Below are 16,833 nucleotides of genomic sequence, written 5' to 3'. Positions count from 1 at the left end.
GTTGTATATTCTCACGGTGCTATTTTCAGCATGCACTTCCCATAGATGCATCTTAAGTACTTTGGAGCAGTGCCAACCAGGGTGCAATGTAGATATAAGTCAATATCCTTACAACACAGGCACTTAACGAGAAGACATGACTGATGCAATACACCTGCCTGCAGGAGAAGGAAGCTCAACCACTCTGGGGAACTAAGTTTCCGATACCCCGTTTCTACTCCTTTTCACTTTGTCCTTGATTTATCGCCTTTGCCCGGCTTCAGCATGACAAAGTCTTCAGCTTTCACTACAAAATGATATTCCAGATTCCACTAAATATATTTGTAAGACAAGGGCAGGCAACAAGATTAAACTGCCAGCACAAAGACCGGGGTTATTTAAAGCTAGAGAGAGATTACCGGGGATTATTACTATATCAAAAAAACATTTCAGCTACGAAACCAGTGCTTATTTCTCCAGCACTTTGGCTGTGTGCTCATGTGTCTCCCACCTTGCACGGATTTAGTCTTTCATTGCCAATTTATTGGAAAGCCTGACAAATGTCGGTGGCCTATGGTATAGGACACCCAGGCTTACTTAGTTATTGCTACGGAGAGCAGGAAATCAGGACCTTCAGTGGGGATTTACGTGTGCTGTTTCTTTGATTTTTTATTGTTGTGTTTTCATTTGAACCATCAGGCATTTCATCTGCAATCTCGTTCATCTTTTAGATGCCCCACCTAAGGATGGCAACGCAAATAACTAAAATCCAGCAGCAGTACAGTCATGGGGCCGATGATTTCGTCACTGTTTTTCCTCTACCCATTTTAAATGTGATATTTTATCTGTTTCAAACTGCCTTTTAAGATACATTTCCTCAGACTTTTGTGTACGTTGAGAGGAAAAATACCTATCAAAATTAGAAATAAGAGGATAAGAGTAATCCATTTTTATGATTTGCTGTTTCTTCAGGTTTTTTTCTCTCATTTTAGCTTCATGCTTTTAAGTAAAGTTGTTATCCGATTTTATTTATTCTCCTCAATTCTTAGCTGCACTTTAGTGCACCATAAAGATATGACAGTGAACTCTTTTGAAGATGAACCATTAGAATATGCTTTTAAAAGGCTTTTTTGCTTGAAAAAAATGTGCCCTGTTTTTGTTAAAATCTCTCAAGCAATTTCACTAGAAAACGTTGTCCATAGTGGCAATGTAAGTGTAGCCACTGGAACCCTGAATGGTGCTAAACCAGTCCTGTGTCCTTGAATTAGTGTTATAGTGGTGGATCCAACAAGTTAACAGAGGCAGAGACTGTGACAATTTTGGTAACAGACTGCTGCAGAAACCCAGTAGAAGGTCACTTAAAACAGTCTTTGGGAGGGAACCAGAATGTTTCCCAGAAGTGACATTAAAGTTAGACTGGAAGAAATAAGAATTTGCCAACAAAGAAGAGATAAAGGTGGGAAAGAAAAGAATGATTCAAGCAAAGGTAACAAAATGTGCAAAGACCCCGAGGTAAAACAGCATGATGCATTCAACCCTGGGAACATAATTCAATATGGGGAGAGGGTACAGTGGGGTACGAGAATAATAAGAATTGGAACTTCACAGGAAAGCGAGAACCTAGGGTTGAGCTGAGTTTGGAAATTAGCCCAAGGGCAGTGGGAGCTATCAGAAATGAGTAACATGAATATATTTGAATTTTGAAAAGATCACCCTGGTCAGAATAGAGAATGAATTAAAAGGGCATAGGCCTGGAGGCTGGGAGAAATTTTTGGACACTGTTGGCAGTAATCTGATTCTGAGGTTAGGGTGGCCAGAGCAAAGATAACCAAAGTGGGAGTGTACAAAAGTGATAGATGTAAGAGACTGAGGAAGTAGATACAATGTGATGCAAGAGGGTTGAATAAAACTTGGTGACTGATGGACTCTGGAGGGATAAGGAAGAAGAAGATATGGGTGATGCATATCTCTTACTGGTTGAACATAGAGCACTCCTTTGAGAAAGGAAAGACTCGAGCATGGGAAGATGTGGCTATAAGCATGTGTATGTGTGTATTTGTGTACGTGTGGGCATGCACATTTGTATCTGCATGTATACACAGATGTGTGTGTGTGCATGTGTATGGGTGTGCATGTGCGCATGGACATTTGTATCTACATGCATACGCATGTGTGTGCATGTGTATGGGTGTATTGCATGTGTGTGCACGAATGTGTGCACGAATGTGTATTGCATGTGTGTGCACATGTGTGTGCTGAGAGGTTTGAGGTTAATCTGGGACACATGGAGCTTGAGGAGTCTATGTGACAGCCAACTAAAGTTACCCCCTCAAGCAGTTGAGACAATCTTCCTGAAGTAACAGCAATCTGCATAATCACTATCTGAAGTGGGGAGAATGGATGATATCTCAGTGAAGGTGTATCTTTGCTCCAAAAGAGCCGGAACTGCCCCAAGGAATCCAGTGTATAGGAGGCAAGCTGAGGATAAGTTATCTACACAGGTGGCTGAGGAAGTAGCCAACAGCATAACATGTTCTAGCAAAGCCATGGAAGTTAAGGCCTGCAAGAGATGTGGTAGTGAGGGGGCTTCTTAGTGGTCTTGCCGTGCGCCATTTCAATAAAGTGTGCTTAACGGTTATGTAAATAGAACAATTTGTTATACTGAATATTTCCAGTAAAATTATTTCACTCATTTATTCTTCTGTCCATTAATTATAAGACTTAGTTCACTAATTGAAAACAGGGAAATGGGGTATGTATACAACTCATTAGAGATAATTCTCTAATCTGCCTTCAACCAATATCCTGTATTATTTATATGTACTTGTATTTATATGTATTTATATTCATTTACTGGTGGGGAGAACTAGTTTTCTATTAACAAAACCATACACCTCTTTCTTTATGTTCAAACAATGGATTTATTCATGCATTTAACTATTGTTTATGAAAATAATACTGTTTAATAGTCAAAGAGCATAGTCAAAAAATTTCAAATAGTATAACAAGACTTAACAAGAGAAAGCAACTCCTGTCCCACACCTTCCTACTCTGGTCCCTCCTCCCGCTATGCAGTGACTTTTGGTTCTATTAGTTTTCTTGTTATTTTCTTTCAATTTTATTTAATTAAATATATTGCTCTTTATTTATTTATTAATTTTAAATATTTCATTTTGCCTTACCACAATGGCAGATGAAAGAATTACTTTTCTTGGACCCAGTCATATCCCCCCTCATGCCTCCAATATAGGCAATCTGCAATTTTGGTTAGGTTGGTTTTCAAAGGCCATATTGTTGTGTCTGACATAAATATCACCTTCTGCTGGTATCTATCACTTGTATGTTTTCTCTAAGAGCCACTCTCCAAAAGTCCTCTGTCAGTATGCTTTATTCAAGACCAGGTTTTCTCAACCTTAAAGATATTAACCTTCCAAGCCAGGTAATTCTTTGTGGGTGGTTGGGGTGGTGAGAAGGGAGGTTGTCCTGGGTCTTTACGTTGTTTGGCAGCATCCCTAACTTCTATCCACTACACAAGAGTAGCACTTCTCATCTGGACAGCTAAGAATGTCTTCTGATATTACCAACTGTCCCCTGGGAGACAAAATCATGCCCAGTTGAGAACCACTAGCCTGACCAGTTGCTCACTGGGATTTCAGTATACCTGACATCCTGAAATTATTTTGCCTATTCTGTGGTGGGTGATCTGCTTCCTGGATCTCATATCATACTTTTGTATATGCTTCCTTTTTGGATAAAGCACGTTGTAGCAGGCAGCCTTGAACATGACCCCATGGATCCCTGCCTCCCAGTAGTCATAACCTTGTGTAACCTCCTCCCACATCACATCGTACCAGGTGTCACTGATGAGTTTAGGTTCTGAAAAGACTCCTCTATCTGTCTTAAGTACACTCCCTTCTGTGTATTTCTCTTTCCCTCTCTGTTTCTGTCTCTTTCTTACTCCTGCCATCCTCCACCATTTTCTCTTGGAGAAGCTGACTGACATGTTGTTTGTGCAGCCCTTTGGAAAAGTCAAAGAACTGATGACTGAAGGCTCCAACAGCTACATGATGGAGCCAGGAAGCAGATCATCTGCATTCAGACTACTGCAGTCCCTTCAGACTATGGCAGCCCAAGCCAAGGGGCAGGACCTCATGAGACACCATAAGCCAGAAACATCCAGCTAAGCCAGTCTCTCTCACAGAAATGTCTTTATACAGTTTAACCACATTTTTGTAGTTTAAAGGTACTAAATTTGGGGCTGATATTTTATACAGCATTAGATAACTAATGCATGCATACTAAGTAGCATCTTTACAAAGGTGTTTACAGAGTCGTAAACAATCACCCAAGCTACCTCCACCCTTTAATGCATAAAATTGTTTGCATTCCTTCCTCACATTTGACTAATAATTTGACTAAGCATAGCATTCCAGTTTGAAAACCATTTTCCCTTAGGACTGCAAAGATGCTTGTCCATTATCTTCAAATTTCCAGTGTTTCTTTCTATTGAGAAGTTCTCCACTAGTTTGAATCCTGATCCTGTCTTTACCAAAATTAGGGTTCTGTGTTTGCCTTGATGTGTGACTTCTTCTGTCCACTGTGCTGGGTAGGGAAGCAAAGTTTTACATATAATTTATTTTACTCTATATTTTCCAGTACATCTTTGCTGATGTTCTCTTCCCATCTCTTCTCCATTTTTATACATCTAGTTAGAGAGTGAACATCATGTTTTGCCCTCCAATTTTCTCTTTTGTATTTTTGTTCAACCCCTGGGAAATTTCTCAAATATTACCTTCCAACTTTCAAGATTTCTAACAATTTCCCCTACTGCATTTCCAGGAGCTATTTTTTATTGTTTTCTAGTTGTATTTTAAACCATCACGTTCTTGTTTCATGGATTTATATAGTCTCCTACCTGACTGAAATACTGTAGTTTTTAGTTTCTTCTGCCCTTGCGTTATCCCTGTTTTCTCCACTAATCTCCATTTATTTAACCACTTTGATCTTTTTCTTTCATCTTGGAGGTCCTATGGAAATATCTGATGGCCCTGGTCATCTGTTCACACTTGTGACTGAGGCAATACAAATTGGATTGAAGATTCTTTGCGCTGGGATTGCGTTTGTCAACAGGTGGAGCTCACTGTTAGGTGACCACATGGGGGCACTATTCTTTTTAATGGGGGCATCCTTAAAATTATAGTTATCAAATATATTTTCCATGGAATTGTTCAGTTCTTCTGTGGGAAACTCATCTCCTGCATGAAGAAAGAAAAACTTCATAGTATGAGATCTTGGAAGAAGGGAGAATTGAGGCCAGGGATTTCATACCCCACTGTACAGAATGCCAGGTCATTTCTCTCTTCAGTCTTCTATCTAGATCTTTCCCTCAGCTTTGGAAACTCTGGTTCAATTTCTATATGTTACTAAATATGTCTGGTATTCTGGGGCAGAGGTGAAAAGGAATTTTCTTATCTTCCCAGACAAGAAAAAATGGATTTAGGGTCAACAGTTCTCTGCAAAACATTCTCATTTTTCCTTTCCTGATTTCGTGCTTCATCCTGGACTCTATGGTATACAGAATGCCCCAGCCTGAGCCTTTCTCATGAAACCTTCCCATTAGCATGCCTTCCTAGTGACTTGCACCCAGTCAGCTTTCCTTCTCTATCTGATGTTCAGTCTTTTAAAAATCTTTTCATACTTTATACCCATACTAAGCTGTTTTGTTCTCTTTGTCTTTTGGAGTTCTTACTTTTTTTTTAATTTTTTTAAATTCCTTTATGTCATTGTGGGGGAGTGTAGGAAGAGAACAATAAATTTGTGTCTTTATCCCTCATGTTTAATTAAGAATATGCATTTATTACTCGAGATTTTTCTAAACCAGAAAAATTCTGTTGAGTCTTATTAATTATATTAAAATCACCTGTTCTGAGAAAGTAGCACTCCCCCATGTGCAATTTCACTTCAAACTTTCAATTAACAGTGACTGTCAAATTTGGCTGGCTAATCTCATAGCGTGGCTCTAGCTATACCCTATAACTTACATCACAGAATTTGGCACCATTAAGGAATACTAGTTTGTCCTTGTTTGTTTGTTTGTTCCCACTGGATAGTCTGTGTGCTTCATTGTGCGCCAAAGTGCAATTTGCCAAATAGAAGGAGATATCTGGCACCTCTTCCACTGGCAATGTGTTTCTAAATATTGGGGTTTAGTCCTCCTTTTATATTTTCCCCATCCTTTCTGTCTGGTCTATCTTTTATTTTTATTGTTTAAAGATTTTATTTATTTATTTATTTTATTTGACACAGAGAAAGATCACAAGTAGGCAGAGAGGCAGGCAGAGAGAGAGGAAGAAGCAGGCTCTCTGCTGAGCAAAGAGCTCAATCCCAGGACCCTGAGTTCATGACCTGAGCCAAAGGCAGAGGCTTAACCTACTGAGTCACCCAAGCTCCCCTGGTCCATCTTTTAAACAGAGTTCTGGAAGCAAGGCACTACAGAGAGTGAACATGGCATTCCCAACCCAGCGCACACCCCATGTGAAAGCTAAAGCAAACACCAGAGAGAAGGCGGCAGGTTCCATGAGAACAGCACATAGAACAATGAGAGGTCAGAGAACAGAGCAGAATAGTTCATAAGCTAAAAAGTGATCAGTGGACTTTGCTTTTTAGCCTCACAGGTTCAATGCTGTATCTTCTTGGACAAGTCACTTAACCTTCCTGTGCCTAAGTTTCTTCATCTGTAAAACGGGGAATCTTGGTGCTAACTTCACAGCCATTGTCAGGAAATGAGATGAACTAAGACAAAACTAAAACTGCTGTTCAGCATGGGGCAAGTATAGCTGCTATCGACTGGTTTTTTGCTGGGAGATCAGGGTGGTGGTAGAAACTCCGACTGGACTCGGAAGGTTGAACACCTGCTCACCCTGTCTCCACTGCAGCTTTATAACAGCAGATTTGACGTCCAGGGCCCTCATTGCTAAACTTTGAGAGGATAAGGGACTTATTAAAGTGGAAACCCATCTTCAATAGCTTTGAATGAAGAGAAATAATGATAATCTAAGGTCTACTTGCTGCACAGAAGGTAATTAACTACACAGAGAACTGAATAAACCCCGAGCTCGGGCTTTCTGCTGACAGTTTCACATCTCGAGGTTCAAGTATTTACAGATCAAGCATTCTAAGGAGAATAAAAACATGTCTTTCCTCTTAGAAAATCTTTCTTCACACAGACTGCAACGGCTTTCTTAATCCTTAAACCCCTAATTAGAGTTCTAGTCCAAAAGCTCACCATCCTGTTCCCCGTTCTCTTCAACCCTGGCTTTAAAAAAAAAAAAATCAAGGTGGCTCAGTCACCAGCCAGTGTTTTGTTCTGTTTTATAATAACCGTTCTTTGTATTTATCCCACATCTTTCATTTAGTTTCTTGAAACCCTTTACAGACAGGATCTGATTAATCCTCAACAACACTGCTGCATGGCCCTTGACCATTGCAATTATCCCAAATTTACAGATGAAGAAACCAAGGCACCAAGTGCATGTCTTTTCTCTTTTTACAATGAAGCATAAGAGCAGATAATAATTCTCTTGGTTCTCACGGGACAGTTGTAAGCAACCATCCTTGCTGGGGAAAGAAAAAAAAGAGAGAGAGAGAGAGAGAGAGAAAAAAAAAAAGAAACAAACAGTTGCTCAATTCTTGGAAAATTTCAAAAGAGTTTTTTAAACTGAGAAAATTCAAAGACCCTGAAGGCTCTCAGAAAATAAAATCAAAGAATGCCAGTTCCACAGAGCCTCACTGCCCAAACAACCTTGCCTCTCAAAAGCACATCACAGGTAACAAAATGGAATCAGAGGAAGACCAGAATTGAGGTTACTAATACTTGGTTAATATAATGTATGTTCACGCCCATATTCGCTAGAAAGCCTGTTGTGATAAACTGAAAAGAACTGCCCTCTTTCCCCTAGTACAGCCCCCCTGGCACTCTAGAAAGACCTCTCATGGACTCTGGGGGGTGTCCTCACACTTGCCAGGCATAATTCAATCCAGGAATACCGAGGCCAGCTCCATGCTAAATACTCTGCTAGATGCTGACCTTACGAAGATGAAAACTGTGTATGGAATCCAACCTCAATAGTCTCCCTGAAGCCAACTATATACCATATATGTTCTTCTACTATGAGCACATAGGACAGCATCAAGCACACAGTAGGTGTTGTGGACTGAATATATGTGACCCCTCAAATTAATATGGTGAAGCCCTAATCCCAGTGTGGCTAAATTTGGAAACAGAGACTCCAGGGAAGTAATTACAGTGAAATAAGAGTGGGACTATGATTCAATAGGATGAGTATCCATTTCAGAAGAGAAACCAGAGCATGCTCTCTTTCCCTCTCAGGCACATGCATACTAAGGAAAGGCCACGTGAACATACATCTGCAACTCAGTGGGAGAGCTCTCACTGGACACCAACCCAGCTGGTGCACGGATACCAGCTTCTAGTCTTCAGAACTGTGAGAAAATAAATTTCTGTGATAAAGCCACCAATCTGTGGTAATTTGCTATGGCAGCCCTGGCAGACATATACAGTAGGTGTATTAAATAAATGTTCATAGAGTTAATTGTATTTTGTAATTTTTTTAAGAGAGAGAGAGAGAGTGAGTTGGAAGAAGTGGGGGAGGGGCAGAGGGAGAAGAAGAGGGACTCTAAAGCAGGCTCCATGCCTAGCAAGGAGCCTGATGCAAGCTTTCACGACCCTGAGATCATGACCTGAGCTGAAACCAAGGGTTGGATGCTTAGCCAACTAAACCACTGAGGTGTCCCTTATAATTTTTGTTACCCTTAATTTCATGCTAGTCTTTGATTATTGCTCTTCACTTGGGGACTTAGAGCACTGACTCAGTAGCTCTGCTCTTGCTATTTTGGTTTCCTTGATGCGGGCACTTATTGCCCAGCCAGATCCATGGTCAGAGTGGCTGGGGCTTCAGGTAGGGGTTCCCAAGCATTTAACTATATCTCCTCAGTCATATGTCACTGGGCCTGGCCCTATGTGAGCAGAGCTTATTTAATCCTTTACATACTCTGTTCTTCAGTTATTTTATGTCTCTCTCTGTCTTTATTTCAGAAACATCAGAGAAGTTCCTCAACAGTCTAGTTCAGAGTGTATTTGAGAAAGCCATTCTTTTTTTTTTTTAAAGATTTTATTTATTTGACAGAGATCACAAGTAGACAGAGAGGCAGGCAGAGAGAGAGAGGGAAGCAGGCTCCCTGCTGAGCAGAGAGCCCGATGTGGGACTCGATCCCAGGACCCTGAGATCATGACCTGAGCCGAAGGCAGCGGCTTAACCCACTGAGCCACCCAGGCGCCCTTGAGAAAGCCATTCTTAAAGGTTTTTTGTTTTGTTTTCATGCTTATGTATAACAAAAGTTGCTGCCTGTACCTAATGACAACAGCCAACATGGAGGCTGGAGACCCTGTGCCTCATCTTTCTCCTTCTTCAGGATAATGTCCCCTCAATTAGATGCTCTGCCTCTAGACAATGGGTGATTTTCATGTCCTCTTTGTATTAAATTTTAATCTCAGTCATCCTGAATCCTGACCTTCACATTCATGCTCTGCCAACCCAAGCATTAAAATAATTAATGTTGGGGCACCTGGGTGGCTCAGTGGGTTAAAGCCTCTGCCTTCGGCTCAGGTCATGATCCCAGGGTCCTGGGATCGAGCCCCGCATCAGGCTCTCTACTCAGTGGGGAGCCTGCTTCCTCCTCTCTCTCTCTCTGCCTCCCTCTCCGCCTACTTGTGATCTCTCTCTCTGTGTCAAATAAAAATCTAAAAAAAAATAATAATAATAATGATAATAATAATTAATGTTATTATTATTTATTATCAATGAGAAAATGCAACGTGTTTTGTTCTTTACAGTCTGTGAAGCACAATTTCTTGCATTATCTCATTTGGTCTTTGTCTTAGCCTGATTGAACTGCTATAACAAAATACTTCAAACTAGGTAGTCCCACCAACAGAAACTGATTTTCCCAAAGTTCTGGATGCCAGCAGGTGACATGAGCAGTGGCTGGTGAGGATTCTTCTCTTTGTTTTTACATGGCCACCTTCTACTCTGTCCTTAAATGACCAAGAGAGACAAAAACAGAGAGAAAAGTCTGGTGTCCCCACTTTTAAGGACACTAACCCTAGCAGATCAGTGCTCTTTCCTTATAACCTACATTAACCTTAACTTCCTTCTTACTCTAAATACTAAGAGGGGTGCCTGAGTGGCTCAGTAGGTTAAATATCTGACTTCAGCTCAGATCACAATCTCAGGATCCTGGGATTGAGCCCCACTTTGGGCTCCTGGCTCAGCAGGGAGTCTGCTTCTCCCTCTTCCTCTCTCTCTCTCCCTCTGCTTATTCCCCTACTTGTGCTCTCTCTCTCTCCCTCAAATGAATAAATTTTTAAAAATCTTTAAAAAATACTAGGAGTCACTTCAACATATGGATTTTAGGGGGACTCAATCTTCGAGGACCTATAAGCACACCACAAAATAAAAAAAATCCATGAAAACAGACAGAAGGAAAACAAGAACAATGACTGGGACCCAGTGTTTTTTGTTTTTTTAATTAATTAATTAATTAATTTTTTTGAGAGAGAGAGTGCACGAGTCAGGGGAGGGGTAGCAGGGGAGGGTGAAAAAAATCTGAGCAGACTCACGCTGAGCATAGAGACTGATGAGGGGCTTGATGCCACAACTGTGAGATCATGATCTGAGCCAAAACCAGAGTGAGATGCTTAACTGACTGAGTCACCCTGATGCCCCAACCTGGATTCGGTTGTATTCACCATACCTTCATTATTCACACAGGCCCACCCCTTGGCACAGAGGATTAACTGTCTGATACTCGAGATGACTTTTGTGTCTGCCCATATTTTTGTCCTTCCTCTAAGAAAGGGTGATGGAGAGGGACTCCTGATACTCTCTCAAGGTCATGCTGTGTCAGAACCACATTACGCTGAAATGGAGGAGAGAAGCACAATAGGACCTGGTATTTCCTCCCAGTAAGAGATTATTAGAAAGCCCAGAAATGGAGGAAATGCACCAACTAAAACAATCCTGCAGATACCAAAAGACACTGGGGAATTTTAAGTTCAATAGCAGCAAAGTGTTGCCTGACACAAGCCCAGAGACTGAAGTGGTCATGGTGATGTCCTCAGAGGTGTGCTTTTCTCAATCTGTTTATCAGGATCCCCGCTGCTCTGAGGAACTCACATATATGCTGGTGTCAGAGAGGGCATGGTAAGAGGCAGCACTAAACTTTGAAAGTCTTCTGCAAGAAAGCAGTAAAGGCAGAGAGTAGTCTAGGGTCAAACCAGTCCCAGTTAGCAGCTGTTGACATTTGTACTTTGAAGACGGTCCCTCTCTGGATTCCTCCTTACGCTTGTCTCCCTTGAGTCAGTCTATTCAAAATGTAAAGTGTCTGGGTTCATCATTATTCCATCCAAGGTGTGTGCAATCACAAATGCAGACAGTGCATCTTTATGAATGTATGTATTAAAAAAAAAAAAAGATTTGATAAAAAGGAAATGCTGAAGCAAAGTCAGACAAACCATTCAGTGCTGGAAGGCAGCTGAAGAGCCACTATGGGAAGGTGACCTGGGGGCCCTGTTTGGATTTTGTATCCACATGATTTCACTGTAGATGGATGGCCTTAGACTTAGCACATATTCTAAATTTGATTTCTTTTTTTAAATTTTTACTATAGAGGAGCCAAGAAGGACACATAATGAAAGTGTAGAAAGGGGAACTGAATGGGAAAAACCATGTGTATTTCACATGCAATGGAAATAAAATGGAGAAAATAAGGAACAATAAAAGAAACCTCTAATTTTATTAAACAAAAACCTAATGTTTGCCTGGAAAACATTGATTTATCTTTCTTGACCCAACTCAAGTTTTAATATCTTCATGAAGCCTTTTGTGACCCTCCCTCCCAGAAAGAATTGGTCACTCTTTCCTTCTTTGCTTCAGTCTACCTGGAACAAACTATACCCCTATCTATGACACATTGTTGTCCTTCTTTGTTGTGTCTCTTCTCAGACCAGATCCCTAAAGGCAGAACAGACGTTGTCTGAATATGTCTCTCCCATGCGTGAAATATTACTGCCACATGGTAGATGCTCTGCAAATAGTTGTGAAATGACAAGTTTGAAGGGGAACTCCATGGTACCACGCAGAAGGCAGAGCCATCACTCAATAAAATTTTGTGAAATTTAAGTGTATCTTTAGAAAATCCCATTGCCTTCTCTGGACCCTCTCCTCCTTCATATGCCCCTTCTCCTCCAACAGCCATATCTCTGAGAAGTTACCTGCTGTCCAAATCTCCAGCCGAAAGGGAGCACCTTCACTCTCCCGAAGACTCTCTAACCTCAAATGCCTCCTTCTCATTCTCTAATCTCCCATCCCAGAAATAGAAATTCTTTTCTTCCTTTAGGAAAAAGGACATGTTTTCATTTGAAAAGACAGCAACGACTTAACCCGAATAAGTCTCTAGTTGGAGAAATTTCAAGAAAAACAGTAAAGTGCAAAGAGGAATTCCAAGCATGCTAAACCGAACCCCCGCCAGGGAGAGACTTGGAAGAATGACTCTGCGTCCCACTGCTCTTCTCTCCTCTGGACTGTACACCCGTATTCAATAGATTTGCAAGCCAAGGATTTTGTTCAGCATTTATGCAGTTCATTCGCCTGTCTTCACCCCCCGGCTTCGTAACCCACAGTGCTGAAATTGGAACCATTTTGTATGACATGGTCATGGGCATTTTCTTCCTCCTGGGGAGAACAAAAAGGACTCCTTTTAAGAGTGATCCTCTCATCATAATTTCCACCAGATTCCCAGAGGTGTCTTAAATCAAAGAAAGGTTAAGAAACCTGTACTAACAGAAAACTCCTAACTTCATCTCAGAGAAGTGTGAATCAATCTTAGAAAACCCTTCCAGAGAAGGGCGTTCCCTAGTTAACCCTTTACCATGTTTGCTACTTTTTTTTCCCCCCAAGCTGTAGGTATTCTAAAATTCCATTAGTATTTTCGGAGGTGTATTTCTCCCTGAAGTCTATCAAAGTCTTATTAGGAATATCCTTAGCTCCTCATGAAGCAAGGTGCCCACATTACTCACTGGCAATTAGGTCAGTGGCCTAATACCATGATCACACTGGGAACAAGCTGTACCAATACCAATTCTTCATTCCTTATAGAAGCATTTTAAAGGCTGTAAATGCAGCCCTAACAGAAAGAAAGAAAAATGTAAGACTATACAGGAATGGAATAGAGAATCACAAAATCTTAGACTTGGAAAGAGACTCAGAGGTTATTTTTCTCCCTCATCCACTGCCAGTATTCTTATTATACTTTCTCCAAGGAATTGTCATTTAATTACTGTTTGAAGGCATCCGATGACAAGGAATCCACTCTCACTCAAGGCATTTGCTCTTTTGTTATAACCCCTGAATTCCTAAGAGATTCATCCTTAAACTTAGACAGAATCTAACTTCTGGTTAGATTGCCTGAGAAATCTGGACAACCCGATTCCCTCATAGATCTGGATTGCCCATCAAAAACTGTAAGACAGTTTTTGAATCTCTTTTTCCTTATCATGTTTAGAAGGCACAGCATCCTGTCTCTTTTCCTTGCTCTCTATAGATTCTGATACTGGGCAGTGGGAAGTCCGCAAAGGAATGAATGAACTAGAGTGTATATCTCCCCTGCATCTCTGTAGGATAAATGTCAGGAAATGCCCAGGATTCGGAGTAGACGGAGTAGTATGTATATGTAACCAAATATAGTTATTCCTGTTATTCATTGTCTGTATCCATAGGCACAGCCTGGCAGGTACAAGTGTGCCATGGAATCACACCTATAAGATGCTTTGGGGAAAATCTTGCATTTCAGAGCTCTGTAACTATCTTACTATAGTTCAGCTACATCACAGCAGGATGGTCTAGCTTAGAGGAAAGATGGTGGGGCTGATTATCAGGAGATCTGGCTTCTGGTCCCAACGGTGTCATGAATTATCTGGCCCACATAGGTTAATCAGTTAATCTATGTCTCAGCGTTCTCAGCCAGACTTCTCCATCTCAAAGACACATTATGGGGCCAAAGTTTAAGATATGACAAGTTAATATAATGGTTCTACTCATACAAAGGTCTGTTGATAAATAAGAGGTCTAATGGTTCCTTTCTTTCTTATAGGCTCCTCAAGATCAGGTAGGTGGAGTGGTCAGTCACCACCCTAGGAACCCTCTCTCTTTTCTCCTTCCCTTTCATTTGCTCTTAGAATGAATTAGTCCTGTTACTGTCTGTGGGATCCTTATTATTAATGTATTTCAGGCCTGATTCAACTCACATGTCCACCAGGTCTGATCCTTGCGTTAGGCCCACACATCATCTTTATTTTCAGTATCATAGTCAGAGAGCAAGATGAAGCGAAGAAAAATAATAACACCCTCCCGTACCCCCACCAAAAAAATAGAGAGCAAGAGAAATAGCTGGAGTCTCTGTAGAGTCTCTGTCCTAAGGTCTGGAGACGGCGGAGTGCACACTGCACATTCCAAGCTTCCTTTCTTCTCTGCCCCAGCACAGTCTATCCCAGGGGGATCATGCTAAAGCCCAGACTCCTCTCATTATCTTATCAAATTACAAGAGGAGGCAGGACATACTCTCGATCATGGGAATGTGTTCTTTGAGACTTAACTACAGGGATGTCCACATCTTCGCTCTCTTTGTCTGTCCTAACAGTTGTTCCATTCCCCAGGATTTTGATCTCACAGTGCCCTTGACCAAGAGTCCTCCTCATTGTGAGGTAGAATCACACAGTGAGGGAAAAAAACCTGACTTCCCCTAACAGCCGTCAGAACTGGTATCCTTCAACACCCCTTTCATGAAGTGGTGTCCCTGTCTAATGTTTATATATTCCATTTAGTGCACATTATTTTCAAGGGATGATTCTCAGCACCATGCCCCATATTGCATAGGGGTATGACTCACATGTACCACTTCTCCCCAAGACCTAGGCAATCGACTCCTATTAATACAGCCTGCATTTGGGCCTGTTGCTTAACAGCCTTCAGTAAAGGAGACTGCAGCAAAGATGACACTATATATGTGACAAGCGTCCTTTTGAAATTCAGATATGCTTGTGATTGTCTCCTTTGCACTTAATGGATTCCATCACAGAATAAATAATAAAGAATTACTGCTACACAGTTGAGGCAAATTAAAGGCAATGCATTTGAGACTTCAGCGATGAATTGACATTGGCCCTGAATACCAAATGCGAGTCATAAAGGTAAAGTACAATCAAGGCTTTGGCTGAAGGTCCAGAATTAAGTTGCCCAGGTGGGACCAAATTTAGGCTGAAATTATGCAGCGTTCTGCAGCGCATGCACTATCCCTCTCGCCCACTGTGACACTCCATCAGGCTTCATGCTGTCAGTACTCACCATTCTTGCAGAGCAGGACAGCCAGGTAATCCTGAGAAGAAGAATTGATGTAGAGCAAGAGGCTGGGCGCTTGGGCTGTCACAAAGCTAAATGCAATATTTTCCTTGGATGGAGCCGCATCTGCGTAAATTGCTGAGGATGAGAGGCTTACATTTTTGGTCACTGGGTAGGGTTCTTGAAACATATACATAACAGAAGTGCCAGCCTCAAAAACAGCAGAAACCTCTGAAAAATAGAAGAGGGGAATGCACACATTGCAACATTTAGTTGATTATTCAGGACAGCAATAACTGTTTATGGTTTGCTATGCATCAAGCACAGCATGACGGTTTTTACCTGAATTATATAATACGCTTTCCACAATAAGTCTGAAGTGGCAGAAGTCGTTACTCTTATTTACAAATGAGAAACATGAAGCTTGCAGAGGTTAAGCACCTTGAACAAGGTTACATAGCTAAAATAGGAGGGCTGAGATTTGCATCCTGAAGTCTAGTTCCAGTTTAACATTCATTTGCAGTACAACCACCATGTGCTGGGCTGATTTCTCAAGAAGCAAAGATAAACCGTCCCTGCCATCAGCACAGTAGAGATAAATTTTCCTGGGACTTTCATAGTTTCAAAACTGAGATTTTAACAGTTCCAGCTTGTGCTTTTCTGGTGTGTTAGGAGGATTGCAAGTGGATTCTAAATTACTGAGAATAGGACACTGGGGGAGGCAGTGGTAATTCTCTGTGGCATTGGGTAAAATGTAAGGATCTGTGGACACAGAAGAGAGAGAACCTGTGGAACTCATAGAATAAGGCATTAAGTATCTAACCGCCCGACTCCTTTTTTTTTTTTTTTAATTTCGAGGAATTGGTAGTCATTTCCAAAGAGAGCAATGACTTGAACAAATAGGATGCAAGTCTTATAGCATAACATTGAATGGAGTTCTGCCACCACCACGGAGAAAGGCAGCATCTACAAACTAATGACTGTCAGTTAGCTGGAATGTGCAAATGACCCACCTTCCTTGTATCATGTGCTCACGCCAACTCTTATTCTTTTAGTTTGGTGGAACTAGCACAGGATTTGGCTTCTGTTCTGGATCTGAAAGCTCATTCAATATCACACTAGCTGTGTAGTCCCAGGTAAATTAGTGCACCCTGTGGAGTCTGTTTTGTCATCTGATGAATGGGAAACATTAACACTTCAACAGTATTTCTGGGTGCCTAAATGAGATAATGTGCATAGAACACTTATGAGAGATAGCCACTATAGTTAAATCTTGTAAGCTCTCCATATTAGAAGAGACTTTAACCTGAACCCATCACAATTTCCTTTACAGACTGTATCTGTTTTTTGACTCCAAATCCATCCAAATGCTGAGATATTC

The 16,833-nt window shown here is 41.1% G+C and overlaps 1 protein-coding gene across 1 annotated transcript in view; it reads right to left on the bottom strand.

Moving 5' to 3' along the window:
* CNTNAP5 (contactin associated protein family member 5) overlaps positions 1 to 16,833 on the bottom strand; it is an 847,743-nt gene that overhangs the window by 84,814 nt on the left and 746,096 nt on the right. The window contains exon 19 of the mRNA XM_047722671.1: positions 15,459 to 15,683. Within this exon, the coding sequence (XP_047578627.1) occupies positions 15,459 to 15,683 (225 nt within the window). The remainder of the gene's footprint in view (positions 1 to 15,458; positions 15,684 to 16,833) is intronic.

This window comes from Lutra lutra, chromosome 3 (assembly GCF_902655055.1).
Source record: "Lutra lutra chromosome 3, mLutLut1.2, whole genome shotgun sequence".
NCBI classification, from domain to species: domain Eukaryota; kingdom Metazoa; phylum Chordata; class Mammalia; order Carnivora; family Mustelidae; genus Lutra; species Lutra lutra.
Note: the sequence above shows the minus strand (reverse complement) of the source record. Positions and strands in the feature narration are given on the sequence as shown.